General features: G+C 42.3%; 1 protein-coding gene across 2 annotated transcripts; it reads right to left on the bottom strand.

The window, feature by feature from the left end:
• Positions 1-1192: 1192 nt before the first annotated feature.
• LOC123875342 (nuclear pore complex protein Nup133) lies at positions 1193-15144 on the bottom strand. Of its 2 annotated transcripts, XM_045921120.1 has the most exons (23): positions 14927-15144; positions 14123-14241; positions 13472-13668; positions 12658-12847; positions 12079-12194; positions 11358-11547; positions 10617-10736; positions 10318-10464; positions 9684-9843; positions 9207-9294; positions 8421-8620; positions 8082-8242; positions 7401-7528; positions 7023-7244; positions 6425-6540; positions 5466-5629; positions 4684-4817; positions 4169-4405; positions 3568-3765; positions 2977-3087; positions 2432-2546; positions 1780-1966; positions 1195-1433 (listed from the first exon to the last, which is right to left on the bottom strand). In XM_045921120.1, exons 1-22 carry the CDS (start codon positions 15034-15036, stop codon positions 1803-1805), a joined length of 3387 nt encoding a protein of 1128 aa, XP_045777076.1. In that variant the 5' UTR covers positions 15037-15144; the 3' UTR covers positions 1195-1433; positions 1780-1802. The 2 variants fall into 2 exon arrangements, with proteins under 2 accessions (XP_045777075.1, XP_045777076.1); XM_045921119.1 differs by having other exon boundaries at positions 1193-1966.
• Between the last annotated feature and the right edge of the window lie 409 nt (positions 15145-15553).

The following is a 15553-nucleotide window of genomic DNA, read 5'->3' as shown; positions in this document are numbered from 1 at the left end:
GTGCTCAACAGTGGGCCAGCGATGGGTTGATCGTGATGTTCTAGATAATAATCTAGTCTAGTCTACTTAGTATCTACTTAGTAGGGTATAAAGCTCTGGCCACACGCTCCGTCTTACCTGAGAGCTTACCTTCAACAAGTTAGGTTGCGCCGCTAAGCGTGTACGTGTGGACGGCAAGATGGTATACCGCGCATTTCCAAAAACTGCTAAAGATTGGGCTGCGCAGTTTTCGCTCTTCTCTGTGCAGTTTTAACTGCGCAGACAAGACTTTATGGACTGTCATTAATGTTTTGAATCTTATTGTCTAATTGTATAATCTCTTATTGTATAATCTGTACCTATATTATTATACCTAACTTAATTTTTTCACTATCTATTTGCATGCTGTTTACCTAATTAGCTTAACATTTTGCTTCAATATTTTGTAGAATTGAATTATTATTAGTGTAAGAACCTAAATGTAATATGCTGTTGGTTAACCCAATAAATAAAAAAAGATTCCGACGAATTGAGAACCTCCTCCTTTTTTGAAGTCGGTTAAAAATAAAACAAGAAAATTAGTAATAGTATGTTAAATGAGGAAATCAATAAAACAACATAGTATTAATTAATCATTATTATCTTTAATGCAACATAATAATATTAATCACAGAATTCTATAACTATACCTTATAAGTAGTCACAATCTAACAATCATACAGTTCGGAAACATCTTTGAATGCACTGAGTCGTTTAAGCATTTAAAAAAAAACAGTTAAACTGAGCCCTAAAACAAGTTTTTATACTAGTTTTCGTGAACAAAGTTCTATGTCGAATTCCTTTGTATCTAAAACATCCCTAGCGACAAGTTTGGCAAAAAAAAAAAAAACAGAATCAGGCTAGAGGCGTCCTCTCATGTCAACAGACTATCCTGTAGTTTGTACGATGAAATTAAAACGTTGCTCAGCGCAAATACAGGGTGTAACCAGAACGATAGCAAAAACTTAGCGTTATTATATACTACCTAATGCCAATAACCTTAATAAATGAATTGCCTTATTTTGTAGTTTTAGCGATTTGGTATTATTCAAAGTTGCAATGTTTGCAAAATTCGAGTCAATGCTCCACCTACGACGCGGCATTTACTCCGAGTGGCCTACTTACGCAATATTCGTTGACCTCTAGCGTCAGTCCGATGTTTTATTTGCAATAATTGTAAACTTTAAAAAATACAGTTTTTTTTCGCGTTTTTTTTTGTGGTATCATTATCAGTAATCATCAGCTTCTTCGTTTTTGCTAGCGTTCTGGTTACATCCTGTATATTAAAATATTATTTTCTTAACTGTACGATTGCTAACCTGTGTACCTACACCTAGATCAGTCTGACTGAACATCATCGAATGGTGAGAACTTGTACTATTTTAACTTAGGCTAAGAACAAATCTAACAGAAATCCGCGGGCTGCAAAAACAAGTGCAGCACCCGGCACAAAATATTGTACATCGACCTTTAGAAAGAGATAACGGATTCGTAGAGCGTTGTCTCTGTCGTTGATAACGACAAAACGTCACATAAATATGAGTGTCAGAGACAACGCTCTACGAAGCCGAAATTCCTTTCTAAAGGTCGATCTATTTGCTTCGGGCTACTGTATTTGCTGAAATTCGATTGAACGTCTGTTCATACAGTTCGAATGGCATGCAATTTAGCAGTTGATTATTTAAAATCGCGCCGTTGAAACCCCGTATTATACACCGCTTTCGTTATATACTAGTATAGGCTTTGACAGATCTCTCGGTCACATGGCGAAGGCGAAAGAGGATCTAAGTGGAGTCCGCGTCAACGATGTGGTCGTTTCTGGTGGCGTCGACGCACTCGTAGCCGTACTTGATGAGGAAGTGGAACCGAGGGTCGGAGACCAGCTCCGCCAGTTCCGGGGCCGTCAGGATGTCTTCCACTGGCGGGAGCAAAAGCTCCAGATCGCCACCTGTCGGGAAACAGTAGTATAAACCAGCGAGTATAAACCAATCAGAAGTGATTACGATCGTGACATTGTAGCTCTTATTCTATCGTAAGCAAGTGTAGACAAACAGATAAAACCCTCCTCATCCGTTTCCTCTGATTAGAATATTCTAAATAGATATACAATTTATTGCCGATTTCCAATCATCAAATAACTTTTATCTGAGGAATAAAATGACGTTTTGACAGATTTCCTGTACAAAAACCTCTTTATTCCTCAGATAAAAGTTATTTGACTGTTGAAAAATCGGCCCTTTATGTACAGAAATCAACCAGTTACAATTTAATTACATGTTTAGATGATAAACGTCCTGAAGGGTTTTGATTTTGGCAGTCTATGTATGTATGTATGTATGTATGTATGTATGTTTGTATGTATGTATGTATGTATGTATGTATGTATGTATGTATGTATGTTTGTACAACATACCCATAAGATGTACTAAGTCGAGCAGACGGAAGAACATCTTGTCCTGCATCTCGGCGGCGGGCGCGTCCACGCGACACACCGACCAGTCGTCACGCAGGATGCAAGCACACCACACCTACGAAATTAAACCATTTTTCATTCTAGAATCTAGACTATATCAAATTTAACGAAAAAAAATCTATAAAGAGATACACACAAAATATGAGAATTGCCAAAAAGCTAAATGCAAATTGCAAATTAAACTTAAATTTTGCAGGAGTAAAAGACACAAGGATGTGTTTGGAACCCTCGTAGCTTTAGTTTTAAGTTTACGTAATTAATTATTACCTTTACATCAATTAATCTTACAAATTCAACAAATTACAAACAAAAAGTGTATTAATAGTAAATACTTTGGATCTTAATGAAAGCTGTTCAAAGTTTATTGTAATCGCATTTTAGCAATTTTAAGCAGGTCTATAAACTTTTCTCCTACATGAATTTTACTTTTGGATTACTGCATATAACTAACTAGTTGGGATAATAGTGAGTAGAGTTTCCCTCACCCTCAGTCGCAGCTCGTCTCTCCGCTCCATGTCCTGCACGAAGTCCGTGAGATCCAACGCCTTCTTGTAGTCGTACTCCGTCAGCGAGCGACTCGCCGAGTCGATGTACATCTAATCACATATAAGCCAAATTACACACCACAAATAGTAACATTGTGAGGTATTTTGCCGTACTGAAATTAATATGTACTACGAAGTGAACTACATAGTTATAACTTACAAGTTATGTGTTTCACTGACTTACTAATACACGCAGCTTGAGCGCAGGCGCACTTCCAGTCCCCATCGTCTTTTTTTACTTTTTTTTATTTAGATACATGTTAGCCCTTGGCTGCAATCTCACATGGTGGTAAGTGATGATGCAGTCTAAAATGGAAGCGGGCTAAACCTGGAAGGGGACTGGCAGTTTTTATTAAACCCACACCGCTTTGGTTTCTACACGGCATCGTACTGAAACGTTAAATCGCTTGGTGGTAACTAGCAGCGGCCGAAGCCTCCTACCAAACTCCTGCCGGGAATCAAACCCCGGATCTCTCAATAATAAGATCACAGCGCTTAGTACTCCGCAAGGAAGGTTGTCAAAGCCCTCACCTGCACCAGCTCCTCAGGTTCCAGAACCCTGGTATTCTCATCGTCGTCCAAGCCGTGGTGGAGGCGCAGCTCGCGCGGTAACGCGTAGTGCTGTTCGGCCAGCGATAGCCGACATTCGGCCTTCTGCCACGTTTCAGAGTGTTGGGGCTCGGGCTCGTCCCCAGCCAATAGGCACAGCTTGGCTATTGACGCCATTGTCTATGTGGAAGTACAGAAAGTAAGTTTTAGTTCAAAACATCTATGTAGTACAACCACAAAACCGGTCATTACGAAAAAAATTTTTTGGGCTGCAACTCGTTTTTAGGGTTCCGTACCTCAAAAGGAAAACCAGAACCCTTATAGAATCACTTTGTCGTCTATCTGTCTGTCTGTCATGTCTGTCACGAAAACCTATAGGGAACTCCCCTTTTACCTAGAATCACGTTTGGTAGGTCGGTAGGTCTTATAGCACAAGTAAAGGAAAAATCCGAAAACCACGAATGGTGGTTTCATCACAAAAAAAAATGTGTTAGTGTCGTGAGACAATGCGCTACATACCTTATATAGATTTTACAAATTACAAACGCTACAGTAGACACAAGACAAAGAATGATTTACTCACGGACATTCTTGCGACGGAGTATGTCTCCTGTTCAGCCATTTCGGCGTATAGTTTAGCGGCCGGCACAGTATCGCCCGCAGCTAAATGATGCAGTGCACGAAGGGATAAGCGGTCAGGCGCGGCCGCTAGCCACGACCGAAGCCTGTCACCCGCTCTCGAGCCCAGAGAGCGCAGGAGTAACGCACACTGAGAGCCACCACGGGAAGCAAGCCAGGCGAATGCTTTTTCTGCCATACCCTGATTACGATATTGCGCAATAAAGTTTATGCACACAGGAAAAACAAAATGAAGATTAATTAGCAATTTTGTAACAAATCAGCAGTAAACCATTGGAAACATACTTAATTATGCGATCTCAAACTAAAATGGTTTGTTTTTGAGGTAGTAGTTTTGCTTTATGAAGGAAAACCCTTCAAGTCCGGGAGATAATAGTAACTCTTAGATTTTGGCTAGCGTTCTGGTTACACCCAGTATAGACTAAAGCTCAAAATAAATGAAAAGAGTCCACTCCTTACCTCATCTGCGTATTTATCAATGTATCCGTAAAGTCGCTGCATGTCGTTTCGCTGCACACACATTTCGATCAGCAAATCGAAGTCTTTGAACTTCTCAGCCAGTACCGCTGCTCTCTCGATCTGACCTTCCTGGACTGAAAAATATTTCGTATTAGAGTTTACGTGATAAACAGAGAATCATTCATTAAATTTTAGGCCGCAGCATTGTGCGAGCTGAATTGCAAATTATTCCGTCGTAATAAGAGTCACCATTTATTTAAACGTCTTAGTGCAGTGATCCTTCTGCTAGGTGATTCGCTAACTCAGTGTCTAACACTGAATGATAGCCATCGAGGTAGGTTCGTTCTAAGTTGCTGCTTCACTAGGTGATATTAAAATATTGTTTCGTCGAAAACCTTCAATGGATTAAAAAAAGAGCTCGGTGGCTATCATTATTATGGTAGTAAGACACTGAATTAGCGAATCACCCCAGAGTCCTGAAAGGTATTAAGTACTAGCTGATGCCCGCGACTTCGTTCGCGTGGATGTAGGTGTTTTAAAATCCCGTGGGAACTCTTTAATTTTCTGGGATAAAAAGTAGCCTATGTGCTTATCCAGGGTATAATCTATCTCCATTCCAAATTTCAGCCCAATCCGTTTAGTAGTTTTTGCATGAAGGAGTAACAAACATACAAACACACATACATACACACAAACTTTCCCCTTTATAATATTAGTGTGATAGTGTGAAGTGTCATAATATGAAGTGTAATTTTCTGGAAAACCGAAAGTATGACACTCACTGTAAGGCTGTATGGTCTCTGTGCGCATGCGCTCGTACAGATGGATGGTGCGCGAGGAGTGTCGGAGCGGGTCCGCCTCGCTCAGCAGCAAGTCCGCCAGCGTGGCAGCCGCCTCCAGCACCTGGGCGCGCAGGTTTATGTCCTCGCATTTGTGGCCGCACTCGCTGCAACATGGACAATTTATAAACAAATTATCGCCGAGCAACAAGCATTCAATTTTGCTGCTTCTGATAATCTGCTGTCAATTTTCAGTTTTTTTTTTTAAATTTACACCAACTTCCACATAACTATGACTATAAAATATACAAATTCACTGCAGTATGGTTGTCTATTACAGGTGCACTTATGATAGAAAATAACCTATCATGGACTAACTTAAAGTAGTACATAATATAACTGAAAGTATATCATTTTACTATTAACATTTACACTATTCCACTAAAACCAAGTAAGTAACTACTTTATACAAGAAAAATTCTTCTTTCCTTTAAAATATAATATCTCGGGAATCGGGTTGTCTGTCGTACTGGCCCCTAAGATACAGGCTTTCCTAGTTTAGGAGTTGGGATTTCAATGTACTCTTCTAAGCTTCACTTCTTGTTTCTAATTTCTTTAATAATAAAAAATACTAAATCATTTCAAAAATAAAGAATCATTTCATTTCATTTCATTCCATTTAACTAACCCCACGTGTGTGAAAAAAAAAATTAAGTTCCAATAGTTTGAGGCCGATGAGCCAGCCCTAGCACAGATTATGGTCTATTTGAGCTGCAAATTGCAAACACCAGTCTCAGTTTTGTCTAGTGCTTTGGTCTACAAAGTTTGGTGTAATTTTACACCAAAAATAACCTGTAATTAAATAAATAAATAGGCCAAACGTTGGTGAATAACTCTCATGTTTTCCAACTCTTGTTTAGAAAGTCGATCGTCCTTTGGTGCTAGATCTACAGAGTACTCACGAGACTGCGCGCTTGTGTAGATGTGCTAAGGAAGAGAGCAGCGAGCGCGGGCCGAGCGGCGGCGCGGGCCGCGACGGCGCCTGCGCGCGGCACTTCTGCATCTCACTCAGCGCTGTCTGTGGGTACACGCAATAGCGTATAATAAACAGCCTTAATAACATTTTAAATATACACTGTACCAGCTATACTCACGTATTTAGTCAATGTAAGTCCTACTAGTTTCGAACCCATCCGGGCCCTTTTTTAATTTAAAAGAATATTAGCCATGCTAATCATGACTTATACTCCCCATTCCCTTTCAAAAGAGTAAAACATGTGCCAGGAGTGGGAGAGTGTTTTTCACAGGGACTCGGCTCGCTGCGTCCAAGTTTTTTAATTAGTACCGTTTTCATTAGTTCTTAGAGCCCAGACGATATCAATCTCGCAAGGGCAAAATATGTTGTAAGAAAAGCGCAACCTAAAACCGAATGTACACCAATGGAATATAATTCTTTTTAGCATACGTTTTTCTTTAATTAAAAAGAATTTCATTTAAATCTAAAAAAAGAATAGATCAGTAATAAGTAATAGCTCCAATAAGATAAATGGTTCCACTGACCGCGAGCGCAGTGAGTGCGTGCAGCGCGTGGTGGGCGGCGGCGCGCGGGTCGTGCGCGGGCGGCGGCAGCTCGGCCAGCGCGCGCAGCACGCGGGCGATGCGCGTGACGCGGCGGAAGCACACGTCTGCGGCTGAGAGCGCGCCGCTGCGCAAAGCTTGCAGCACCTCCGGCTCCTCGCCTTCCGGACTGTCCGGACTTTCGCTCTCCGCGCTCGCTGTCACCTAGCAAAGTTTACAATAGGGTATTTTACATCAAGTGAGAAAAACTCTATATAATATGTATGTATATGTATAAACAATAAAGTATTAGCAATAAGTCTGATCTATCGGTTGATGAATCGTCATCATCGGATGATGATGAACTGATAAGTAGCTTACCCGATGCAGCGCCGCGTCCACTAAGTGTGCCCCCTCTTGATGCAGGCGCTGCAAGGCGCGCGCGGCCGCCAGTCTCTCGCCGAGCGAACACAGCTCGTATTGCGTACTGACTGTACCTTCCTCGTTTTCTGTGGGCAAATATCATTTTCAGCAGAAGTCTTCTAAGAGCATTATCCATGGTCGATGGAACGTGAGCGACGAGCGTATGCTGTTCCAATTAACATTTACGAGCGAGTCATACTGACGAGCGAGTATGGGATGGGATCTGTAGAGGGGGGGCGAACACAACGACCGCCCTGGCGCAGTGGTCATATTAGTGGGAGCACACGGGTTCGATTCCCGGCAGGGGTTTGCAATTTTATAATTTCTAAATTTCTGGTCTGGTCTGGTGTGAGTTACCACCTTATCGACAGAGCCGTGCCGCCAAGCTATATGGCGTTCCGGTACGATGCCGTGTAGAAACCAAAAGAAACGTTTGATAAAAACTGCCATGCCCCTTCCAGGTTAGCTCGCTTCCATCTTAGATTGTATCACTTACCACCAGGTGAGATTGTGTACAAGGGCTAACCTACCTACCTGATTTAAAAAACCAATAGATCAGCAACAGTCAACATGACAATGTCTGGAAAACTGTCTGTCTGCACAGCCACCTACGCGACGTCAACAAGATGGATTACATACCCCTGGTCACAGTGCCGAGTCTCCGCCACAGGTTGTGCGCGCGCAAGAAGTCGAGGAACAGGGAGAAGGCGCGCTGCTTGTCGCGCAGCTGCGCCGCGGTCTGCAGCGCGGCCGAGCTGCCCAGCGCCACGCGCGTCGCTCCGCCAGAACGGAGCTTCCACCTTTGTGACAGATTATAATGAAAAAAAAACCGACCAAGTGCGACTTAGACTCGCGCACCGAGTTACCTATTCCACCGGTTATTTTTTCCGACATTTGACAGGCACGTCAGACGGAAATAGTTGTAATGGTTCTGTTTTTCCTTTTGAGGTGCGGAACCCTAAAAAAAGGATTACATACCTAGGATCGCCAGCGGGCGCGTCGTCCAGCATATCCTGAGCTAAAGCCAGAACCGTGCGGTCCAGCGGCGCGTCGCTGTGCGGCTCCGTGCGCGGAAACAGCTCTGCGGTCAGCCGCGCGGCTGAACTTGCGTCGCCACGCACGTGGAAGAGGAATGCACTCTTCAACTTGCCCACTGCGTCTGTGCTCATTGCACTCACCTGACACGCAGAAAATAAAACTTATTGATCAAATCTCAGTGATTGAAGACCAAAGATGACATCAAACGAGTCGCAGGGAGCCGCTGAATTCAAGACCAGACCGTGGCGTTTACAACTCCTTACAAGAGGCCTATACAAGATACAAGATTTTTATTTGCAGAAACATTTTTTGTTTACAGTTAGGTTGTCTAAATATAATTCTATGTAGGTACTTTTGTATCTGCTACTCATTTAGTGACAATTAAACCATCAAGTTGAACACACGTATCGGTGTTTTTTTTTTGTTAGTTGTTACTCAAAAACTCTTCCATAAAAACGAGCAAAACTCGATCTTATCCCGCTTAAACGTTATTGAATACATAGTAGAAATGTTTCACCTTACATAATCAGGCATGCAAAATTTGTACAAGGTCATTCATTCATATTTAAGTTACAGAGTCATTCATATTAAAGATTCATTTATTTAAACTACTATTCTTTGAATGTCAAAAATTCATCTACTGTGTAGAAGCACCTTTCTATTAGCCACCGTTTAAGCCTATGTCCAGCAGTGGACCTTTATCGGTTGGTATGATGATGAACATACCTCATGCGGATCAATTTCGTAGAGCGCTAGGTTGCTGTCGTACATATCGGACGGACACGGCGACCCCATCGGACTGTCGCAGAGTGACCTGAGGAAATTACACTATTCAATTAAGATCATACAGAACATACTACAAAAGGAGCCCCTTCGCCTTGTAGAGAAAGAGCCTGCGAGGGCCAGACCTTCTTTATTTTATAAAAGCTGAGTTTCTCTGCACGTTGCTCTTAACACAGGGAGGAACGATCCGCGGCTATGAAATTTGGATCATGGTGGCTTTTGTAGATAACAGGTAACAAAGACGTATAAAATCTTACGTTTTTGTATTTATTTCTTTACTTGTGGTATAAGACCTACCTACCTGCTAACGGACGGACGGACAGACAGACATTGTCGTCAAGCGCAAGCCTATCACGCAATAAAAAAGATTAGCTGACCCACCAGACTAAAACGTAACAGAGAGTGAGGGAATGCACTCACGGCGTGTGGTGATGCTGCGGGCCCGGCTCCGCAGCGCGTAGCAGCAGCACGCCGTGCTTGCGGCTGAACAGCAGCGGCAGACCGTCGCAGAACGCCGCGCCCAGGATGCGGTCTGCTTCTGCTGACACGTCCACGTACTCCGCCTTCTCCGTTGCTGATGCTGCTCCAATAGTCGAAAAATATTCCTTGAGACACTTCCTAATTCTAAATCATTGTTCGATAGAAGCAGGCGATACTTGATGGAAGCCCATGATATACAAGGGCAAATTGTGCATGCTAGTCTACATTCTCCTGAGGATGTTCCAATGTTGGAGTGAAACATATGTCCAGTGATGTAGAAAATTTGTGTGAAAGACCACAAGTTTTCTAGTTCAACATTGGTGCGTAATTCCACACCAGTATAGTTGTCTGTGCCACTACGAGCATGCGTGTCACACACAAGCAAACGAATTTGTCGTCATTTTTATAATTACAATAAAAATAGTACAAAGGCGAAAGTTTGTGTGTGTGTTGTGTGTGTGTGTGAGTGTGCGGTACGTGTGTGTGGGTGCGTGCGTGCAGGTGGGTGCGTGCGTGTGTGCTTGGGTGCGTGCGTGCTTGTGTGCGTGGGTGCGTGCGATTACAATATACTCACGCGAGAAGCAGGCCACGTAAGTGGAGGTGTAGAGCAGCGGGCGCGTGGGCAGCGGCAGACACTTGGGCGGCTCGTCGTCCCGCGGCACTCGCACCGCACACAGCGACACTACCCGAGCGCGGTCTCTCTGCTCCACGCTTATGTGAGCTGGCAACATACATTCACACCATTTCATAGTCTGCTATTACAACAATTGTGATATCAGACCATGTAATACCTACATTCAGCAGAAGTTTATCGGTTGATAATGATGTTGATAAATCGCTACTTTCGTGCCAACAACAGTAATGTCAACATACCGAGTGCGTATCTCATCTCCGGCGAGCGCGCCACGTTCACGGCCGCAAGCAGCAGCAACAAGCCGCGCGGCCCGTGCGCGTGCACGTCCAGCGCCATGATCTCCAGGCTGTTCAGATCCCCTGCAACAAACACTTGTTCACAGGAACACAATACAATAGTAAAAATATGAACAAAAGCAGTGCTCCAGCTTAGACTGTATCATCTTTTACTGTTTGGTGTGATTGCAGTCAAGCGCAAGTCTATATTGTTCAAAAAATATATCCATACTTTATACTTATATTATAATGTAAATGCGAAAGTGTGTCTGTCTGTCTGCTACCTTTTTAACAGTTTAACCGATTCTGACGTTTGGTAGTTAGCTTATATCCCGGGATGGACATAGGCTACTTTTTATCTTGGAAAATCAAAGAGTTCCCACAGGATTCCTAAAGACCCTTCCATTTAACCAATTTGTATGAGGTAGCTTGCATCCCTATAGTTGATATAGGCAACTTTATCCCTTGAAAATCAAACAGTTCCTATGGGATCTTTAAAAACTTAAATCCATGCGGACGAAGTCGTGGATATTCTCTAGTATTAATTATTTAAATAAAAAAATTGTAGCAACACAAGCAACACAAACCGATTTAGTTAATTTTTTAATGTGTGTGTTTAAAAGTGACAAGTGACAACATACCAAATTTAACTAAATCAGTTTACCTGTTTTTATGCAAGCAGGCCATAAATACTACATTAAGTACCTTGTGGTGCTAAATGTGACCTAGCGAAGGCTTCGGACAGTGGCCTCCTCAGGTTATGCTCGTTGACTTCAGCCCCGCACCACAGTTGCAGCAGCGGCCCCCCCGCCAGCAAGGCTATACATTCATCCTCTTCTCCTTCTGGGTTTTCCGTGTTGGTGGTCGCCGGGAGAACCACCACCCCCACCAATTTCTAGAAATTTAACAAAATGTTCTGCTGATAGCTGCTGGTTATTGTCACCTCATTTAAATGTACACCTATTAGGAGTTGTTACTTAGATCCTGTTAGTGTAGTAACAACCTGTTTTGTGCCTTTTAAATAAAATAAAGTGTCTGAAAATATAAATTGTTCATAACATAAGAAAGCTTGGATGGTTCTAATAAATTTAAGTGTGAAATGGTGATTAAAAAGAATCCCTTAAGACATGGTTCTAATACGTTTTAGTGATTTTGTGAAATTGTGATCTTACAAACAATCCCTGGCTCATGAAAGTGTGAACTTTAGAGTGAGGAAACTTTAGATTTGATCGTGAATCAACATCTGGGTGTGGGAAATCCATGGTGAAATCAAAGATACCTAGTTTTTTCATAGCCTACCTAGCATCAAATGTAAGGTAACATTTGACGCCTGTCAGTGTAGGTGAGGCCTCAAAGTTTCATAACTGTTGTGAACTGTGCACATGATGAGAGTGCAATTAACAAACAAGTGATAGTCATTAGTTACCGTATCAGCATGGGCGGGCATGGAGCCGAAGAAGAGTAGTGAGACCTTCCGACCGATGCCTCCGAGCCAGCCACTGGGGGGTCGCAGAGTCTGGCAAACCACCGTCGGACGACCCTCTGACAACAATGCATATACATGCTATTATTAGAACGCTAGCCTAAACCAAAACTAAAGAAAAAGATATGATGATAAGATACCACAAAAAAACGCAATTTAAAAAAACCCCCCTGTTTTCTAAGAGTTCACAATGTATTCAATGCAAATGCAAATCGAAGCGAAGCTCTGCTAGGGGCTTGGCTCTACTAGAGATCTCATAACTTTTTGACAGTGAAAGCATTATGAACTTGTGAGTCTTGGCTACCAAATTAATTAAACAACTTCATTGCTTAAAACTGACAATAAAATACAGGATAGATTTACAAACAAAGGGCAACCTTATTACTACACTGATCTCTTCCAGGCAATCCATACCCTTTATATGAAATGTTTTTGGTGGAACTTCATTGGCACCACGCGATTTAAAAATGACCTGAACAATGATTTGAGTAGAGTAAGCTGTAAAGGCTACAGCACACTCACCCTTGCTAGTAGTGATCCTGACAAGAGTACAGGTGGTGGTGGCTAGTAGCAGGCCGTCCTTGGCTTCAGTGAGGCGGTCGCATTCCTGCCCCGCCAGCTCGCACGACACGTCGGTGTAGGCGCCCTCCGTGCCCACGCAGGGCCAGTAGCGCACCACGCCCTCTGGCGATACCCCGATACAGGAGGGCATCTGAACAACACACAGATGCTAAGGTTAAGGACAGTAGCAGTGTAAGATGCCACCTGTGCCTCCTCGCTCCATTAGGACAGGCTCTCTTGGTCGAGTAACCTGAGACACAGTGCAAGCCCTCTGATGGGTGAGAGAGTGACTCCCGATTTCATAAGATAGGTAGATAGAAAACTTTATTGCACATAAAACAAAACCAAGACAAAACAAAGATACTAAAAACAATTGTATGCAAAGGTAGCCTTATTACTCAGAGCAATCTCTACCAGTTGTCCAATTCAGAACACTTGATTGGGTAACTAATTGTTAAACTTACTGAATCTAATGTTCTGATTTACCCGGCAGGCAACCTTTGGTGAAAGGAGAAACTAGGTAGAATAGTAGAGAGAGAGGAGATAAGAGCAACCTTTGGTGAGAGGAAGAGAGAGAGAAGGAGATAGGAGTTTACAAGATAGAAAGAGAGTAGCCTATGTGTTAATTAAGGGTATAATCTATCTCCATTCTGAATTTAAGCCAAATCCGTTCAGTGGTTTTTGCGTGTAAGAGTAACAAACATACACAAACTTTGGCCTTTATAATATTATAGTGTGATGAGATGAATCATAATCATAATAATCAATACATTACCTGCGCCCCCTCCTCATAGAACAGCACAACTAGATCAGCCTTGTGCGCCAAGTCAGTCTGTGGCAGCGTCAGTTCCCTGGCGGCGGCCGGAGCGCCGGGGGCCGCGGCCGGCTCCCGCGGCCACGCCAGCACGCGGCGCCCCGCCACCACCCAGCACCAGCCGCACGGGGACATGCGCACGCTCACATCCCCACTTGCTGAACAGCAGAACATAAAAAGTTACTCAAAATCAAATACAGGATAGTGAAATAACTGAGGCTGAGATCTATAGAGTGCAGTTTGACTTTGTTCAGACTTAAGACACTGTTAAAACGAGACAGCATTATACTGCTGGCATTAATCTGTCTGTTACTGAAACTTAAGTCTAAGCAAAGTCAAAGTGCTGTCTATAGATTTCAACCTCGGACTACATTTTAAATTCTTTGATATTGAACTAATTATTTTGTTTGTAAATGCACTTTTTGAGACTTTACTTCTCACCTGTTTCCATTGGAAATTTTAAATAATATTGAACTAAAATTTAAAAAAATGAAAGGACTACATAGTCTTCTTTTAGCACAATTTTTTCTTGTTTCTGAACTGGTTCTGTTCACTAGCTCATAGCCAGCAAAAGTATTTTTATTGTGTACATCAAATCAATGATTAACTCACCAAAAGTTAGTGTTTCAGTCACCATGACAGGCAAGGGCATTCCAAAAGTTTCAATGGTGCTTAGAGGTGTCTTGTATATTATATCGCCAGGCTGCTGCTCCATGGACTGCATGAATTTGCTAAAACATTACCAATCCAACATAAGCTATCAAATAAAATAAATATTCTGTGTTAAACTATACTTCCCATAAAAAACAATCCAAACACCTCACAACACCTTTTATTAGAAAGTGTTTTGACTTTTTTGATGAGGAGTATATTTGCATGGGACTGATACTTACAAAAATAGAGTAAGTGTAAAGGTAATCTAGAACTATATGGCTCATAAGAAATTCAGTCACTCAGTGGGCGATGGAGAGAGCTATGCTTGGAGTTTCTCTATGTGATCTTAGAAATAAGGATATTCATATGAGAATCAGAGTAATCAACACAGCTCAACAGGTTGCAAAACTAAATGGCAATGGGAAGGGCACATAGTTCGAAAGACTACATATTGGGTTCCCATAGGTTGCCATGACACACCGAAAAGCACAGCGTCACAAGACCCCCTTACTAGGTGGACCAAAGTCATCAAACGATTCGCAGGGAGATGGATAGCGGCGGCGCAACACCGTGGCGTGTGAGAGTCCCTACAAGAGATATGATGTCCAGTAGTGGACGTTTATCACTTAAAAATTATTATAATGATAATAATGATGATGACGATAGGTAATCTAAGGTGTAAAGTGTCGTAGATAAAAAAGACTAAAATTAAATTAAAATTATGGTTTCTTAAAAAAGTATAGGGTTAAGTTTAGGTATTACCTCTGATTCTTTTTAGCTGAACCAAGTCCTACAGGTCTCCGGCCGCCAATTGACTGTCTAACTCGAGGTGAAAAAGGGCTTCGCATACCACCAGAGCTATTAAATTCCATTTTTAATTGATATTTTTTTAAATAAATTAATTTAAATCTTCTGTTCTGTTGTACCGCGATATTTTCTCCAAAAATGAAAACTCAAAAACCAATTGACAGTTGTTAATTTGTCCCACAGACTAATAGGAATCCGTTAATTTGTCAGCAACAGCACAGACTATTAATTATTCAGCATTGAGCATTGAACTACATTACTTTACTACTACTATGGAGTATAGACGGCAAGAGGCAAACAAAAGGCAAGAAAATTGAGAAAATCAATGGAAAATCATGATATATTATTATGTAGGTAGATACAAAAAGTTTGTGCACTGTACCCAAGTAGGTAGTTATTACCCGTGCGCATTAACATGGCACCTGGCTCGAACACAATTCCTCCTCCCACTTCCCCGCGCGATGCCCCGCTCTCGCCGTGCCGCTACTGGTCTCGCACGGCGCGGCGGCACGGCGAGAGCGGGACATCGCGCTTGGAAGTGGGAGGAAGGATTGTGTTCGAGCCAGGTGCCATGTTAATGCG

This window comes from Maniola jurtina, chromosome 19, assembly GCF_905333055.1.
Source record: "Maniola jurtina chromosome 19, ilManJurt1.1, whole genome shotgun sequence".
NCBI classification, from domain to species: domain Eukaryota; kingdom Metazoa; phylum Arthropoda; class Insecta; order Lepidoptera; family Nymphalidae; genus Maniola; species Maniola jurtina.
The sequence above is the reverse complement of the archived record's forward strand: the minus strand, read 5'-3'. Positions and strand labels throughout refer to the sequence as shown.